This window comes from Cryptomeria japonica, chromosome 7, assembly GCF_030272615.1.
Source record: "Cryptomeria japonica chromosome 7, Sugi_1.0, whole genome shotgun sequence".
Classification (NCBI taxonomy): Eukaryota; Viridiplantae; Streptophyta; class Pinopsida; order Cupressales; family Cupressaceae; genus Cryptomeria; species Cryptomeria japonica.
The window spans coordinates 153,737,750-153,750,009 of NC_081411.1; the positions used below are offsets into that span (position 1 = coordinate 153,737,750).

The following is a 12,260-nucleotide window of genomic DNA, read 5'->3' on the forward strand; positions in this document are numbered from 1 at the left end:
AATTGACTGCAGTTAAGAGAAGTTGTTTAAAAGCGGTTTTCCGAGAAACCAGCTGTGTAAGGGAAAGTGGGTAATGGAGCGGGTCCTTGGGGAATAGTGGGGATGGAGGGGGCCAGCTAGCCGCGTTAAGGAGAGGTGGCAGCGGAGTAGGCGAAGACGTTTTCAAAGAAGAATCCAAAAGAGGGCGGTTTCGTTGAAGGTGGTATGGGGAATGGAGGGCAGTTGTACGGGGATAAAAGTGGGGTTTGAGCTGGGTTTTAGCTGTACCGATGTGTGTGTGGGAAGATAGCGCACGCAACAGTGTGGAAAGGAAAAAATTCAATCTTGGAAAGGAATGGGTTTGTCAAAGAATGAGTAACCGTTCACAAGTGGTGACACAGAATACATTACATATAGGGAGAGGCATAAAAGGCATTGTAGCACTAACGGAAGGGAAGAAATCGGTTCCCAAGAGCTTAAGTTCAGGCGGGTGAGGGTGCATTGGGGATTCTAAGGGTTCAGGCATTGCCTATAAGTTTTGGGCCCAAGCAATTGCTTAGACCCACCTGAGGTTTGAGCTGCTTTTTCTGAGAGAACCCAGTTGGTGTTGAAGGGGGGTCTCTTTTGAAGCTAGAATGTGCCAATGTGGATTAACATGAGGAGCAGTTTCAGGTTTCCTGCAATGCAGGAAATGAGTATTGTTGTTTTGATTCTTTTGGGTTTTGTTGCTTCGGCACAATCTGGTTTTGTTGAGTCTAGGAGGAGGTTGTCGGATGATGAAGCGAGGATTATCACACACAGACAGCTGTTGTACTACAAGGATGGGTTTGGAGACAGAGGAGAGAAAGTGACTGTTGATCCTAGCTTGAGGTTCCCTAATCCAAGGCTGAGAGATGCCTACATTGCCTTACAGGCATGGAAGCACGCTATCTTTTCAGACCCAATGAACATAACAGGGAACTGGGTTGGTGCTAGTGTGTGTAACTACACTGGTGTGTTTTGTTACAATGCATTGGATGATCCTCACATTAAGGTCGTGGCAGGTATTGATCTGAACCATGCAGACATTGCAGGGTATCTGCCAGAGGAGCTTGGGCTGCTCACAGATCTGGCATTGTTTCATATCAATAGCAATAGGTTCTGTGGGATTGTGCCGAAGAGTTTCAAGAATATGACTTTGTTGTATGAGTTTGATATTAGTAATAACAGGTTTGCTGGGCCTTTTCCAACTGTGGTGCTCTCCATGCCCAAATTGAAGTATATGGACATTAGATTCAATGAGTTTGAAGGGACCATGCCGAAGGAGCTGTTCGACAAGGATCTGGATGCCATCTTCATCAATAACAACAGGTTCCATTTTGAAATCCCTCCTAACCTAGGAAATTCACCTGTTTCTGTTATTGTATTTGCCAACAATAATCTCAAAGGATGCGTGCCTCCTAGTCTTACTAAAATGGCTGCTACTCTCCATGAGATCATATTGTTGAATAATAATTTGTCAGCTTGCTTGCCATCTGATATTGGGGAGCTGAAAAATTTGACTGTCTTGGATGTGAGCTTCAATAAGCTAGTTGGGTCTCTGCCAGAAAGCATTGGTGACATGGTCAGCTTGGAGCAATTGGATGTTGCTCACAATAAGCTCTCTGGGAAGATCCCCGAGAGCATTTGTGCATTGCCAAATTTGGATAACTTCACATATTCCTACAATTTCTTCACTGGAGAGGCACCCAATTGTTTGGCCCTTCCTTCGAGAGGAGTCACCATTGATGACAAAAAGAACTGTCTCCCTGACAGGCCTTCTCAGAGATCGTTCGTGCAATGTGCTGCAGTTGCTTCTCACCCCGTGGATTGCTTTGCCGGAGCATCCTGCAATCCAGTCAGGATTTTCCCTCCACCACCATCACCACCCCCACCATCGCCCCCACCTCCATCCCCGCCTCCACCTTCCCCTTCGCCACCTCCCCCCTCTCCTCCTCCCCCGTCCCCTCCTCCTCCCTCACCCTCACCACCGCCTCCATCCCCTCCTCCACCTCCACCCCCATCACCTCCTCCACCTCCACCACCATCTCCTCCTCCACCATCTCCTCCTCCACCTCCACCACCATCTCCTCCTCCACCATCTCCTCCTCCCCCATCTCCCTCCCCACCACCACCTGTTTACTGTGTACGCCCACCTCCACCTCCTCCACCATCTCCTCCCCCACCATCCCCTCCACCACCTGTATACTATCCTCCTCCATCTCCATACCCGCCGCCACCATCTTATCCTCCACCACCACCATCTCACCCACCTCCTCCTCCACCCCATTCTCCTCCTCCTCCACCCCATTCCCCTCCTCCTCCACCACATTCTCCCCCTCCTCCCCCAGTCCATTATTATTCTCCTCCACCACCATCCCCATCTCCACCCCCTCCTCCGTACTACCCATCTCCTCCTCCACCAAACTCCCCACCTCCTCCCCCTCCTTGCATTGAACCCCCACCCCCACCCCCACCACCACCTCCCTGCATTGAACCTCCCCCACCACCACCTCCCTGCATTGAGCCTCCCCCACCACCTGATAACTATTACAACCCCCCTCCACCACCTTCCCCATCCCCACCACCCCCACCTCCTGTTTACACCTCTCCACCACCACCTCCTGTTTACCATCCTCCACCGCCACCTCCATCTCTTTCTCCACCACCACCGCCTCCTTGCGATGAAATGCCACCACCATCTCAGGGATATGTTCCACCACCTGTAGCACTGCCACCAACCCTTGGTTTCTCTTACAAGTCTCCTCCCCCTCCCCCATCAGCCTACTGATTGTTTTGAGAACTTCCATTTCTCTCAGTGCACATACTATTTTTTCAGGTATTAAGGTATCCTTTCCGGTTCCTTGAATGGCCATAGCTTTCTTTTAAGATTTCAATTGCTGAAATCTCTTACCTGTGACTTGAGTAACAAGAGGCCTCTTTTCCACGAGTATGAGTACAATTAGTCTGATGGTCCTGCAGGAAGGGGGACCTTCATTTGTATTCCATGATCAAGGTATTGATTCAGATAAAGTCACATTTATTGGAAAGAAGCTATTGAGAATGTGAATAAGCCAATTCAAGAAGAGATGTTATTACATGATTTCTCATAATTGATGGTCCAGTCTGCACGACTGTAGACACCAAGCATAAGAGTCAGCTTCAGGTGTATAGAGTTGTGTGATACATGATGATGGATGCCCCACATTCTCTTTGGTATTTTTTTAGTTAGCAGGTTAATTTACATTTTAGATATTGTGGATTGCAAAATCAGATTTCATTCTTTCAGTATTTGTGCCCAATGATGGAAATTCAACTATTAAATTCTTTAATGTAAAAGAGACATTTTTCTTTCATTTGAATTATGTGATGCCTATTTAGAAATATTTTGTGGGCTGGAAGCTATGATATCAGTTGAATATTACTAGATGGATTGTTTCAGCACCTAAATGTTTTGAAGGAATAGTAGATTTTCATTCATTGCTTTCATTGCTTTCAAATGAAATGGTGAATGGGCATTAAATTTAAATGTGTGTTTGGCTTGAAATATTTGATCTTGCTGCTCAGCTTTGCTGGAATTGATTACTACATTAAATAACAATTGATGTTAGCTTTTTAAGGACAACTTTTGATAATCCTTCATGAAGAAGATGGTATTAAAGTGCCAAAGTTGAACTCTGATATAGAATTTGCTGCGAATTACCTGCATTGGTTATGGTCAAGCACCAAAAGAAGTGCCTGAACCAAGCCTCATCAATGTGCTGGTGGAAATACAGGATTGCCAATGATGCATTGACTTAAAAATTCCATTGAAAACCAATAGAACATAAACTAATTGCATTTAACTGACCTAACATCTTCTGGAAATGACACAAACCGAATTTTCTTTGAAGTTTCTTGTGCATGAAGCCCTTCTTAGTTTTTGACAATCTGTATAAGGTTCGAGTACTTAATTTTTTTGATATGTTTGTAGTACTTAATTTTTCATATCATTTATTAAGTATTCTCAACTTTTTACATGGGACTATCCTTCTTGTTTGTTGGGTTTTATTGTACAACTGATCCGACTTTAAACATAGATTTATCATTTAATGTCAGAAAGAAGCGAGGTTCACTTAAAGTTTTGAATCAACTTGGTTTTCTCGCTGCATTCTTTTCTCATTGCTTGAGTTGGTATCATCTCTAGTATTTCCCGTTGAGAGCTAGAAATAATTTTGGTAGTCAACTGCAAAAAACGAGGCATAAATTGTTTTGGTATGGTGTTCTTGCTGCATTTTTGCTTCATTATAGATATTATGATGGTTTGTTTACAAATGCAATGCTATATACTGCCATCTTCATTTTCAGAGAGGTAAGTGTATACAATAAAAATGCACAAGTTTTGTCAACAGGCAGGAAAACCTGTTTAAACCAATAGTGTTTAAATGGTTTTATAGAATGGAGCATTAATGGCCTAATTTGGCATTAGCAGCCAACTAGCATTGTGTGGAAATGGAGATGGATATGGTGAATGTTTAAGATCCCTGGTACAGATACAGTCAGATATGGCAGTTACAAAATGTACCTATATTCATTTATTTATACATTTATATTAAAAAATTTGAATGTTTTTATCAAAAAAAAAAAAAAGAATGTTTTGATTTTACACAGCTATAAAAATATATAATTCGATGCAGTTGAATCCAGAAGCACAATGCAACAATGTATATTTTGATTTCGAGTGTTTTCATAAACTGTAAACTGGATACAGCAACAGACAGCGTGATGCCATATCCACAAGATTGAAGGCATATGAAATATGGCCCAAAAATGAATACGGATACAGTATCTATGTCGTATCTCAAGGCATTGTAACTGTATCCCACATCCGATATGCAGATGTGTGTACCCAGGTAGGGGTGGGAAAGAATCCTTAATCTCTGCAACAAACCACAAGAACCTTCAGATGTCCACAAAATTGTGGATTAGAATGAAGCTTCATAGCTTTGCCCATGAATACAGAAAGTTATCATATCTTTGTCATAACATGCTCATTTTGTTGTCATCTTTCACCTAACCCTCTTTTAGCAGGCTTTGCATGAGAAAAAGAAAAAGACCACGGGAAGTACTTAAGATTGAAAAAGAGGTTGACAGTGACAGTGCACAAAAGAAAAAGTGAAAAATAAGTGCTCAAAGCTTCATAAAGATGTCCGAGTGGTATCTATTCTCTATTTGATGCCTTTAGTTTTAAATTCTATCACATATTGTTTGGCATAACATGGAACAATAAGCATGGTTATTAACTTATATCCATAAGTGGTTAAGCTTCATCAACATCTGCTTGGAAGAGGGTTTGGGTGCTTTCAGACCATAGAACTTTTTATCTTTTTGTAAGGAGATTTTTTAAAAGGTGTTCTTTAATATGCACTTCAGATTCATTACAAGTTGGGGTTATAATGCTATCCACTCAATGGAACCTCGGCATTGTCTATATGGGCCAAAGAACTTTCACCAGTGTTGACCGACCAATTTTTTCCTTATCGGATTAGACTGGAGGCAACTTCAATTTCATTGGATAACTTGTTTCCAGATGTAAGCCGTGTTAAAATGGTCTCTTTTACATTGTTGTCTGCTTTTAATGCTGAGGCTAAAACTTATGTACTCATGTAGTTTTATGAATGTAAAGAAAGACTAACCAGGGGCTTTCCCATTAGATTAAGGTTAGCCATACCCAGATACTTTGACTCGTAAGATTGGGATTTGTTAATAGTAAATACGTGCATAGAAGAAAACATCCCCTCTCAAATAGACTTTTGTGGGGAAGTCTTTTTACCACCAACATTGCGAATAGACTTTGAGGTTGTGCCTTTCTACTACCTACATTGTGAATAGCTTTGGGGGTGTGCCTTTCTACTACCAACATTGTGAATAGCTTTGGGGGTGTGCCTTTCTACCGCCAACATCGCAAATAGACTTTGAGGATGTGCTTTTCTACTACCAACATCACAACAAACATCACAACAGTAGTCTTTGAGGATGTTATATTTTATCACCAACATTACAAATAGTGAGGGTGTACCTTTCTTTTCACAACGTACATTACAAATAGACTTTGAGGGTGTACCTTTCTACCAGCAACATTGTAAAAAGAAAGTGTGCATTTCTATCGACATCGTGATTTTTTTTTTGGGTGTGTTTTACTTCCAACATTTTCAGAAAGATATTGAGAGCGTGCCTTTCTACCAACAACATTACAAATAGACTTTGAGGGTGTGCCTTTCTACTAACAACACTTCAAATAGATTGAGGGGTTGCTTTTCTATCACCAACATTGCAAACAGACTTTTGAAGGTGTCTTTCTACCACTAACATTGTGAATAGATTTCAAGTGTGTGCCTTTCCACCACCAACATCACAAATAGACTGACTTCTAGTGTGTGCCTTTCCACCACAAGTAGCACAGAGGGTGTGCCTTTCTACCACCCTCATTGTGAAAAGGCTTTGAGGGTATGCTTATCTACCATCAACATTGAGAAAAGACTTTGAAGATGTGCCTCTTTACTTTGTATGTTTGCCTTTCTACCACGGTGTTTTTTTAAAAAATATTGCACTAATATATATTATATTTCTAGTTAGTGATTGAGTTAAATAAGATTTATTCATAAGAAAAATTCTAATATATGCTTTTAAATAAATTTATATGGGCTATTCTAATTTTAAGTAACTTTTGGTTGAAAAATGCTTATAGGACCTAAGATTTGGTGTTAAATTACACATAAATAACATTCGTGCTACTTTTATTTGTGTAAATAATAATAATTGTTTTTGGAAGCATAACTTTAAAAATATTTTATTAAGTTTGTGTAAGTAAAAGATAATTGTAAGAAAATATACTTAATGAAAGATGCGTTGAAGGATAAAAATGTGGCCATTCAAAATCGTTGCTTTTTTAGAAAATGAGATTTTAAAGATTGATCAAATATAAAATATCGTACGAAGTCTTAAAAATATAGTATTGTTGTTCAATATTAAAATATTTCTAATTTGAAAAATAATATCCAGATAAACTTACATTTTTATAAAATGTAAACAAAAATACTTACAAAGTATTGATTATAATTAGGGAATGGCGGATTCCAATTGCCTTTGGCAACATTGGAATCCGCCCAAGGGGGCCAACCCCTTTCTCCAACGTGTAGGGTTGGGCCTTATACCTCACTTCACTCCACGCTACATAATGAAACCCCATGCTACATGCATGATAACGTGCTTGCTTAAATAGGGCCGACCCTATCGATCAAGGCATTTCGGATTAAAGAGATTCAAATTAAATTAAAAGTAATTTAATTTATATTAGGCCGACATAAAAAGGATTTTGCATCACATATATATAAGACATATTTGTCTCATTCAAAATACAATTAATACACATCCTTCAAGCGAAATACATATCTACTAATGATGCGAAGTTCACACATGCCTAAGGATGCGAAGTATACATCTGAGTTCACACATGCCTAATGATGCGAAGTATACAATCTGATTAATGCAAAGGCTGGTGAAGGAATTTATGTGAATCATCCTTGCCAATTAAAGAAGCAAACATCAAGTTCTTGCTGTCATAAAGAAGGTTGAGCTGTTCCAGAAAGTGCTAGGGTTATTGAATCAGTGTAGATCTAAGACACATCAAGAATGCAGATCTAGGGCTTGAGTCTGAGTGCTAATTGGTGTGTTGAAGGAGCATACCTGATATACATGAAAGTGCAGACCTGTAGTTGATTCCATCAGCCCTAAGAGAAAACACTTCAGACATCTTCAAGGACTTAAGATAAGTGTTGTAACTGTTATATGCATATAATCCATAATCAGATCCGAGGATCTTTTCTGGTTGGGTTTTTCCTTCTAGGAGGTTTTCCCAGAGTAACCATGTGTTGTTCTTATTTCTTTGTTCATTTCTATGTCATGCCTAAATCTAGAAATCTCTAAATCTTTCAGCTAATCAAACTAAATTATGATTTCTGAGTTTATATTAATCTGAAAGTAGTAAAAATAACATGGTATCAGAGCTATAGGCTAGATCAACTTTTAGTTTTCAGAATTTAGTACTCCATTATGTCCAGATTATTGTCTCATTCATAGGTCAGGTTAATGGGGCTGAAAGTTGAAGATAGGCTTGATGGAAATATCAGAGATAGGTTCGTACTAACCAATAATAAGATTTAATCATGTAATTTCAGTCTCTTGTCCTTTCCTTCTTTGGTGACAGGTTAGTAAATATAAGGATCTCTCAATAAGACGACTATGATAACAATGAAAACATTAAAAGTTAAATGAACAAATCTTCTATTTTAGTCCTTGTTAAACCGAATATTATAAGAGGATGCTTGGTTAATTAAGGTTGTTGTTAAGGGCTTATTATTTTTGGGTTGCAACTTTATGTAGTGGTTAAGATCTGATTTAAATAAGAGTTGCAAATTTGATTGTGAAAGGGTGTGTCTCTTGCCAAAGAACATACATGATGAGGAGGTGTGACCTCTCCCTCATATTGAGAGACATAAAGGAAAGAAATCAAAGCATCCAGTGATATCACCTCAGATCGGATCAGATCAGAACTGTTATTAAGTTACAAGCAGTAACATCTTTGTTCTAGGTGGTATGCATGGGGATGTGCTTAATGTATGCTTAATATATGATACTTGATAATGTTCTTATGCAGAATTTAATAATAATATTAATATGGACTGCAATATGTATGACAGTTATACTTAATTTCATATATATTCATAATACATGACAAGTTAGTATACTTATAGCTTAATGCTTGTTACTATTGTCAGTATTTAAGAAAGTTGAGAGTGGAGTTGTTTCCAAAGAAGAGCAGTCTAAATCCAATCAATAGGATGATTCCCAAGATAGGGTAAGGATCGGCGTCCCGTAAACTTTGAGGGTATGGTCCCAAGATAGGGTAAGGGCTTGGAACCGTAAACCTTGAGGGAGCCTATTGTATCTTGGTCTCTGAGCGCTTTGGTAACATAGCCATCCTCTTCTTCCTTAGAATTGAAGTAGTAACGTAGGTTGACACTTGCATTAAGAATTATGGATGATAAAATTAATTATCTAGTATGATATAATTAGTTCTCTAGTATGGTAAATGAACAATTTACTTATTAATAATTGATAAATTAATTGAACTTTGGAATATAACAAATTGATTCATGTTAAGATAGATTTTGTCTTCTAATCAATTTAGTTGAAGTCATAAGTATTTTGAAATAGATTAATTATGGTTAAAACAGGCCTAAACCTAGTAGGGGAAATTTTGTGTACATGCCTGTCTGTGACCTGACCAATTAAATACTAAAATTAAATATGGAATGTATGCCCACATTAAATATCTAGAGCTTAATTGTTCCAATGAGTGAGATCAAAACAAAGAAGAAAAGTTGAACTAAATATATTTGTAAAGACATTGCGAACTTGAATATTTCCTCTCTGTTTTGAACTTCATTTAATTTGTGTGTGCCTTTATCTATTTGCGTAAGGGAAAATAAGCCAGTTACATAAGTATCACTGCTAATTGAGTAAATGAAGTATTCATTAATGTCATAAATAAGTGAGTTAGGAATTAATTGTTCACAATGCTTGTGTTTATTGTTGGATATCTAGAGGTTGATCTGAAATCCTTTATCAGAATTATTTTATTATATACTATAGCTTACTAATTGCTATTGATTCATGGAAGTATAGGCTCTCACTATCATTGCTTGGTTAGTATCTTCATTGGTAAGTATACTTCACACTCCTTGTAAACATTCTATCAGTACTCCTATGATCTAATTGAGTTTTGACTATCAATTGAATGATTCTATAATAGTTACATAAAATTGACTTTTCAGTCGAGTATTTACTATCATGAAGTGTGAAGTATGGTGATGTACAAGTTTTCAAGGTTATGTGTTACAAGCTGGCTCTTTTAATTTGTGTCACATAAGTATTGTCTCAACATTCTATGGATCATTGATTATATTGTTAAAAGAACGCATCTAACTTATCATGAATGTTGTGATCCTCACCCAAGGTCATTTTTATATAACCTCATATAGTAGGTGATGTATGTCAAGGGCCAAGGCCTTACTGACATCAGAAATCCATAAGCTTGGATTGATGTGGCTTCAGAGAGAGCTTTGAAATAAGGCATAAGGATCTTCTCACTCAATTAGAAGAAGTTTGAGGATATGTCCTGATCATAATTGCACCACGGGTCCAATTCATAAAAGGTGAAGTTGGCATTTCTCATCCTTGTTTATGAATACTTATGATCTATGATGCTTGGCTATCAGTATGATATTGAGGATTAAGAGGGATCCCTATGACCTTCAATAAAACTCTTGGTATGAAAGAGTATTTGATAAGCCTAGGGTTTTTGTAAAGATTCTAACATGTTCCTCAAAAGTATTTGAAATGCTAATTCTGATGATCAAACTCTAACTGATAAAGATAGTCTCATGATTTAATATAAGAAAGAATTAGCTTAGAATTGAGATGGAAGATCTAAACCTAAAATGCATTACTTCTAGGTTAGAAGTGTGGCAAGGATCTAATGAAATTTTTCTAAATCAAGTTTTCTATTGTTATGTTAGAATTATGGATTATAAACTTATATGGAAACTAACTTGAAGAAGTTGAGTATGTCTGCAACCAACTATGATCTTGCAGATTCATTTGAATAGAGGCAGGTTGATTGGCGAGTGCTTCAACTAAGCATATTGTTGCAGACCGGCATATTTTGATATTTGCAAGACAAAATTGATTATGGGCTGAAGCTGCTTAGGTTCAGATTGGTCAAGAAGTGTTACAGACAAGGAAAACACTTCAAGCATTCACCCGCTGCGATCTCTTCGACCTATAGGGACAATCCTCAGTTGCATTAAGTATTATTGTAGCTAAATACATTGTTGCAAGTGTTGCATCAAGAGAAGCATAGTGGTTTCTCAAAATTCTTGTTATGTTGTTTTGATTTATTATCAGGGTTGTATAGAGATACCTGACAATTCAGTGTTTTATGGTAGGACAATCCTATGTTGCAAATGTTCTCACCAAGTCTCTTAAAGCTTGAGATAGACTTGGAGCTGTGGAGAACACCGCCTTGGTTGAAAGGGAGTTTCAATCTTTGTGATACATTGTATTGTATCAACCACCCTCTGTGGGCAATGTAAGGTGGTAGTGTAATCTTCTCAGGGAGAAGAGTAATTGTATCCTCTGCGGGCAATGTAAGATGGTAGAAAAGATTCTCTCCACCCTTTACAGGCAATGTAAGGTGGATCCAATCTATGCTTGTGTGCGAGCTGGAAGACTATGTTATGTAGTTCCATTCTATGCTTGTGTGCAAGATAGAAGACTACAATATTCTGATTATGTCTATTCCATTTCTTGCTTGTGTGCAAGATGGAGGACCATGTTTTCATTTTATGCTTATGGAGAGCAATGATTATGTATCTCCACTCTATGCTTGGGTGCAAGATGGAAGATTATGATGTTACATTCTTCTTTGGGAGAAGATTGAGGTAAAGACAATGAATGATGGATATGTATGATCGATGGCATGGAAAGACTCCATGATGTGCATGAATAATTGTGTATGTATTCATGACTTGCAAGTGTGCATGTTAAAGTTTGAAGTCACCCTCCACAGGCAGTACAAGATGGATACTATGGGACACTTGTTGTAATCCTCTCTCAGGAATATTTGAAGTTGACAACTAAGTTCAGATTACAATTTAAACATTGTATGTATTGCTTAGGGCTGGGCCCTAATCTTCTAACCTGGTTGTAAGATTATCTTTCTCCCTAATTAAGAGGGAGTGTTGATTATAATTAGGGAATGGCGGATTCCAATTGCCTTGGGCAACATTGGAATCTGCCCAAGGGGGCTAGCCCCTTTCTCCAACGTGTAGGGCTCGACCTTATACCTCACTTCACTCCACGCTACATAATGAAACCCCACGCTACATGCATAATAACATGCTTGCTTAAATAGAGCCGACCCTATCTATCAAGGCATTTCGGATTAAAGAGATTCAAATTAAATTAAAAGTAATTTAATTTATATTAGGCCGACATACAAAGGATTTTGCATCATATATATATATATAAGACATATCTGCCTCATTCAAAATACAATTAATACACATCCTTCAAGCGAAATACATATCTGCTAATGATGCGAAGTTCACACATGCCTAAGGATGCGAAGTATACATTTGAGTTCACACATGCCTAATGAT

At 38.2% G+C, this 12,260-nt stretch overlaps 1 protein-coding gene across 1 annotated transcript; it reads left to right on the forward strand.

The window, feature by feature from the left end:
• Positions 1-256: 256 nt before the first annotated feature.
• Positions 257-3,353, forward strand: LOC131078267 (leucine-rich repeat extensin-like protein 4). The gene has a single exon (XM_058015932.2). It carries the CDS (start codon positions 623-625, stop codon positions 2,786-2,788), a length of 2,166 nt encoding a protein of 721 aa, XP_057871915.1. The 5' UTR covers positions 257-622; the 3' UTR covers positions 2,789-3,353.
• The last annotated feature ends 8,907 nt before the right edge of the window (positions 3,354-12,260 follow it).

Excerpts from the sequence above, each read along its gene's own strand:
- LOC131078267 (XM_058015932.2), top strand. The coding sequence starts at position 623 with ATGTGGATTAACATGAGGAGCAGTTTCAGGTTTCCTGCAATGCAGGAA.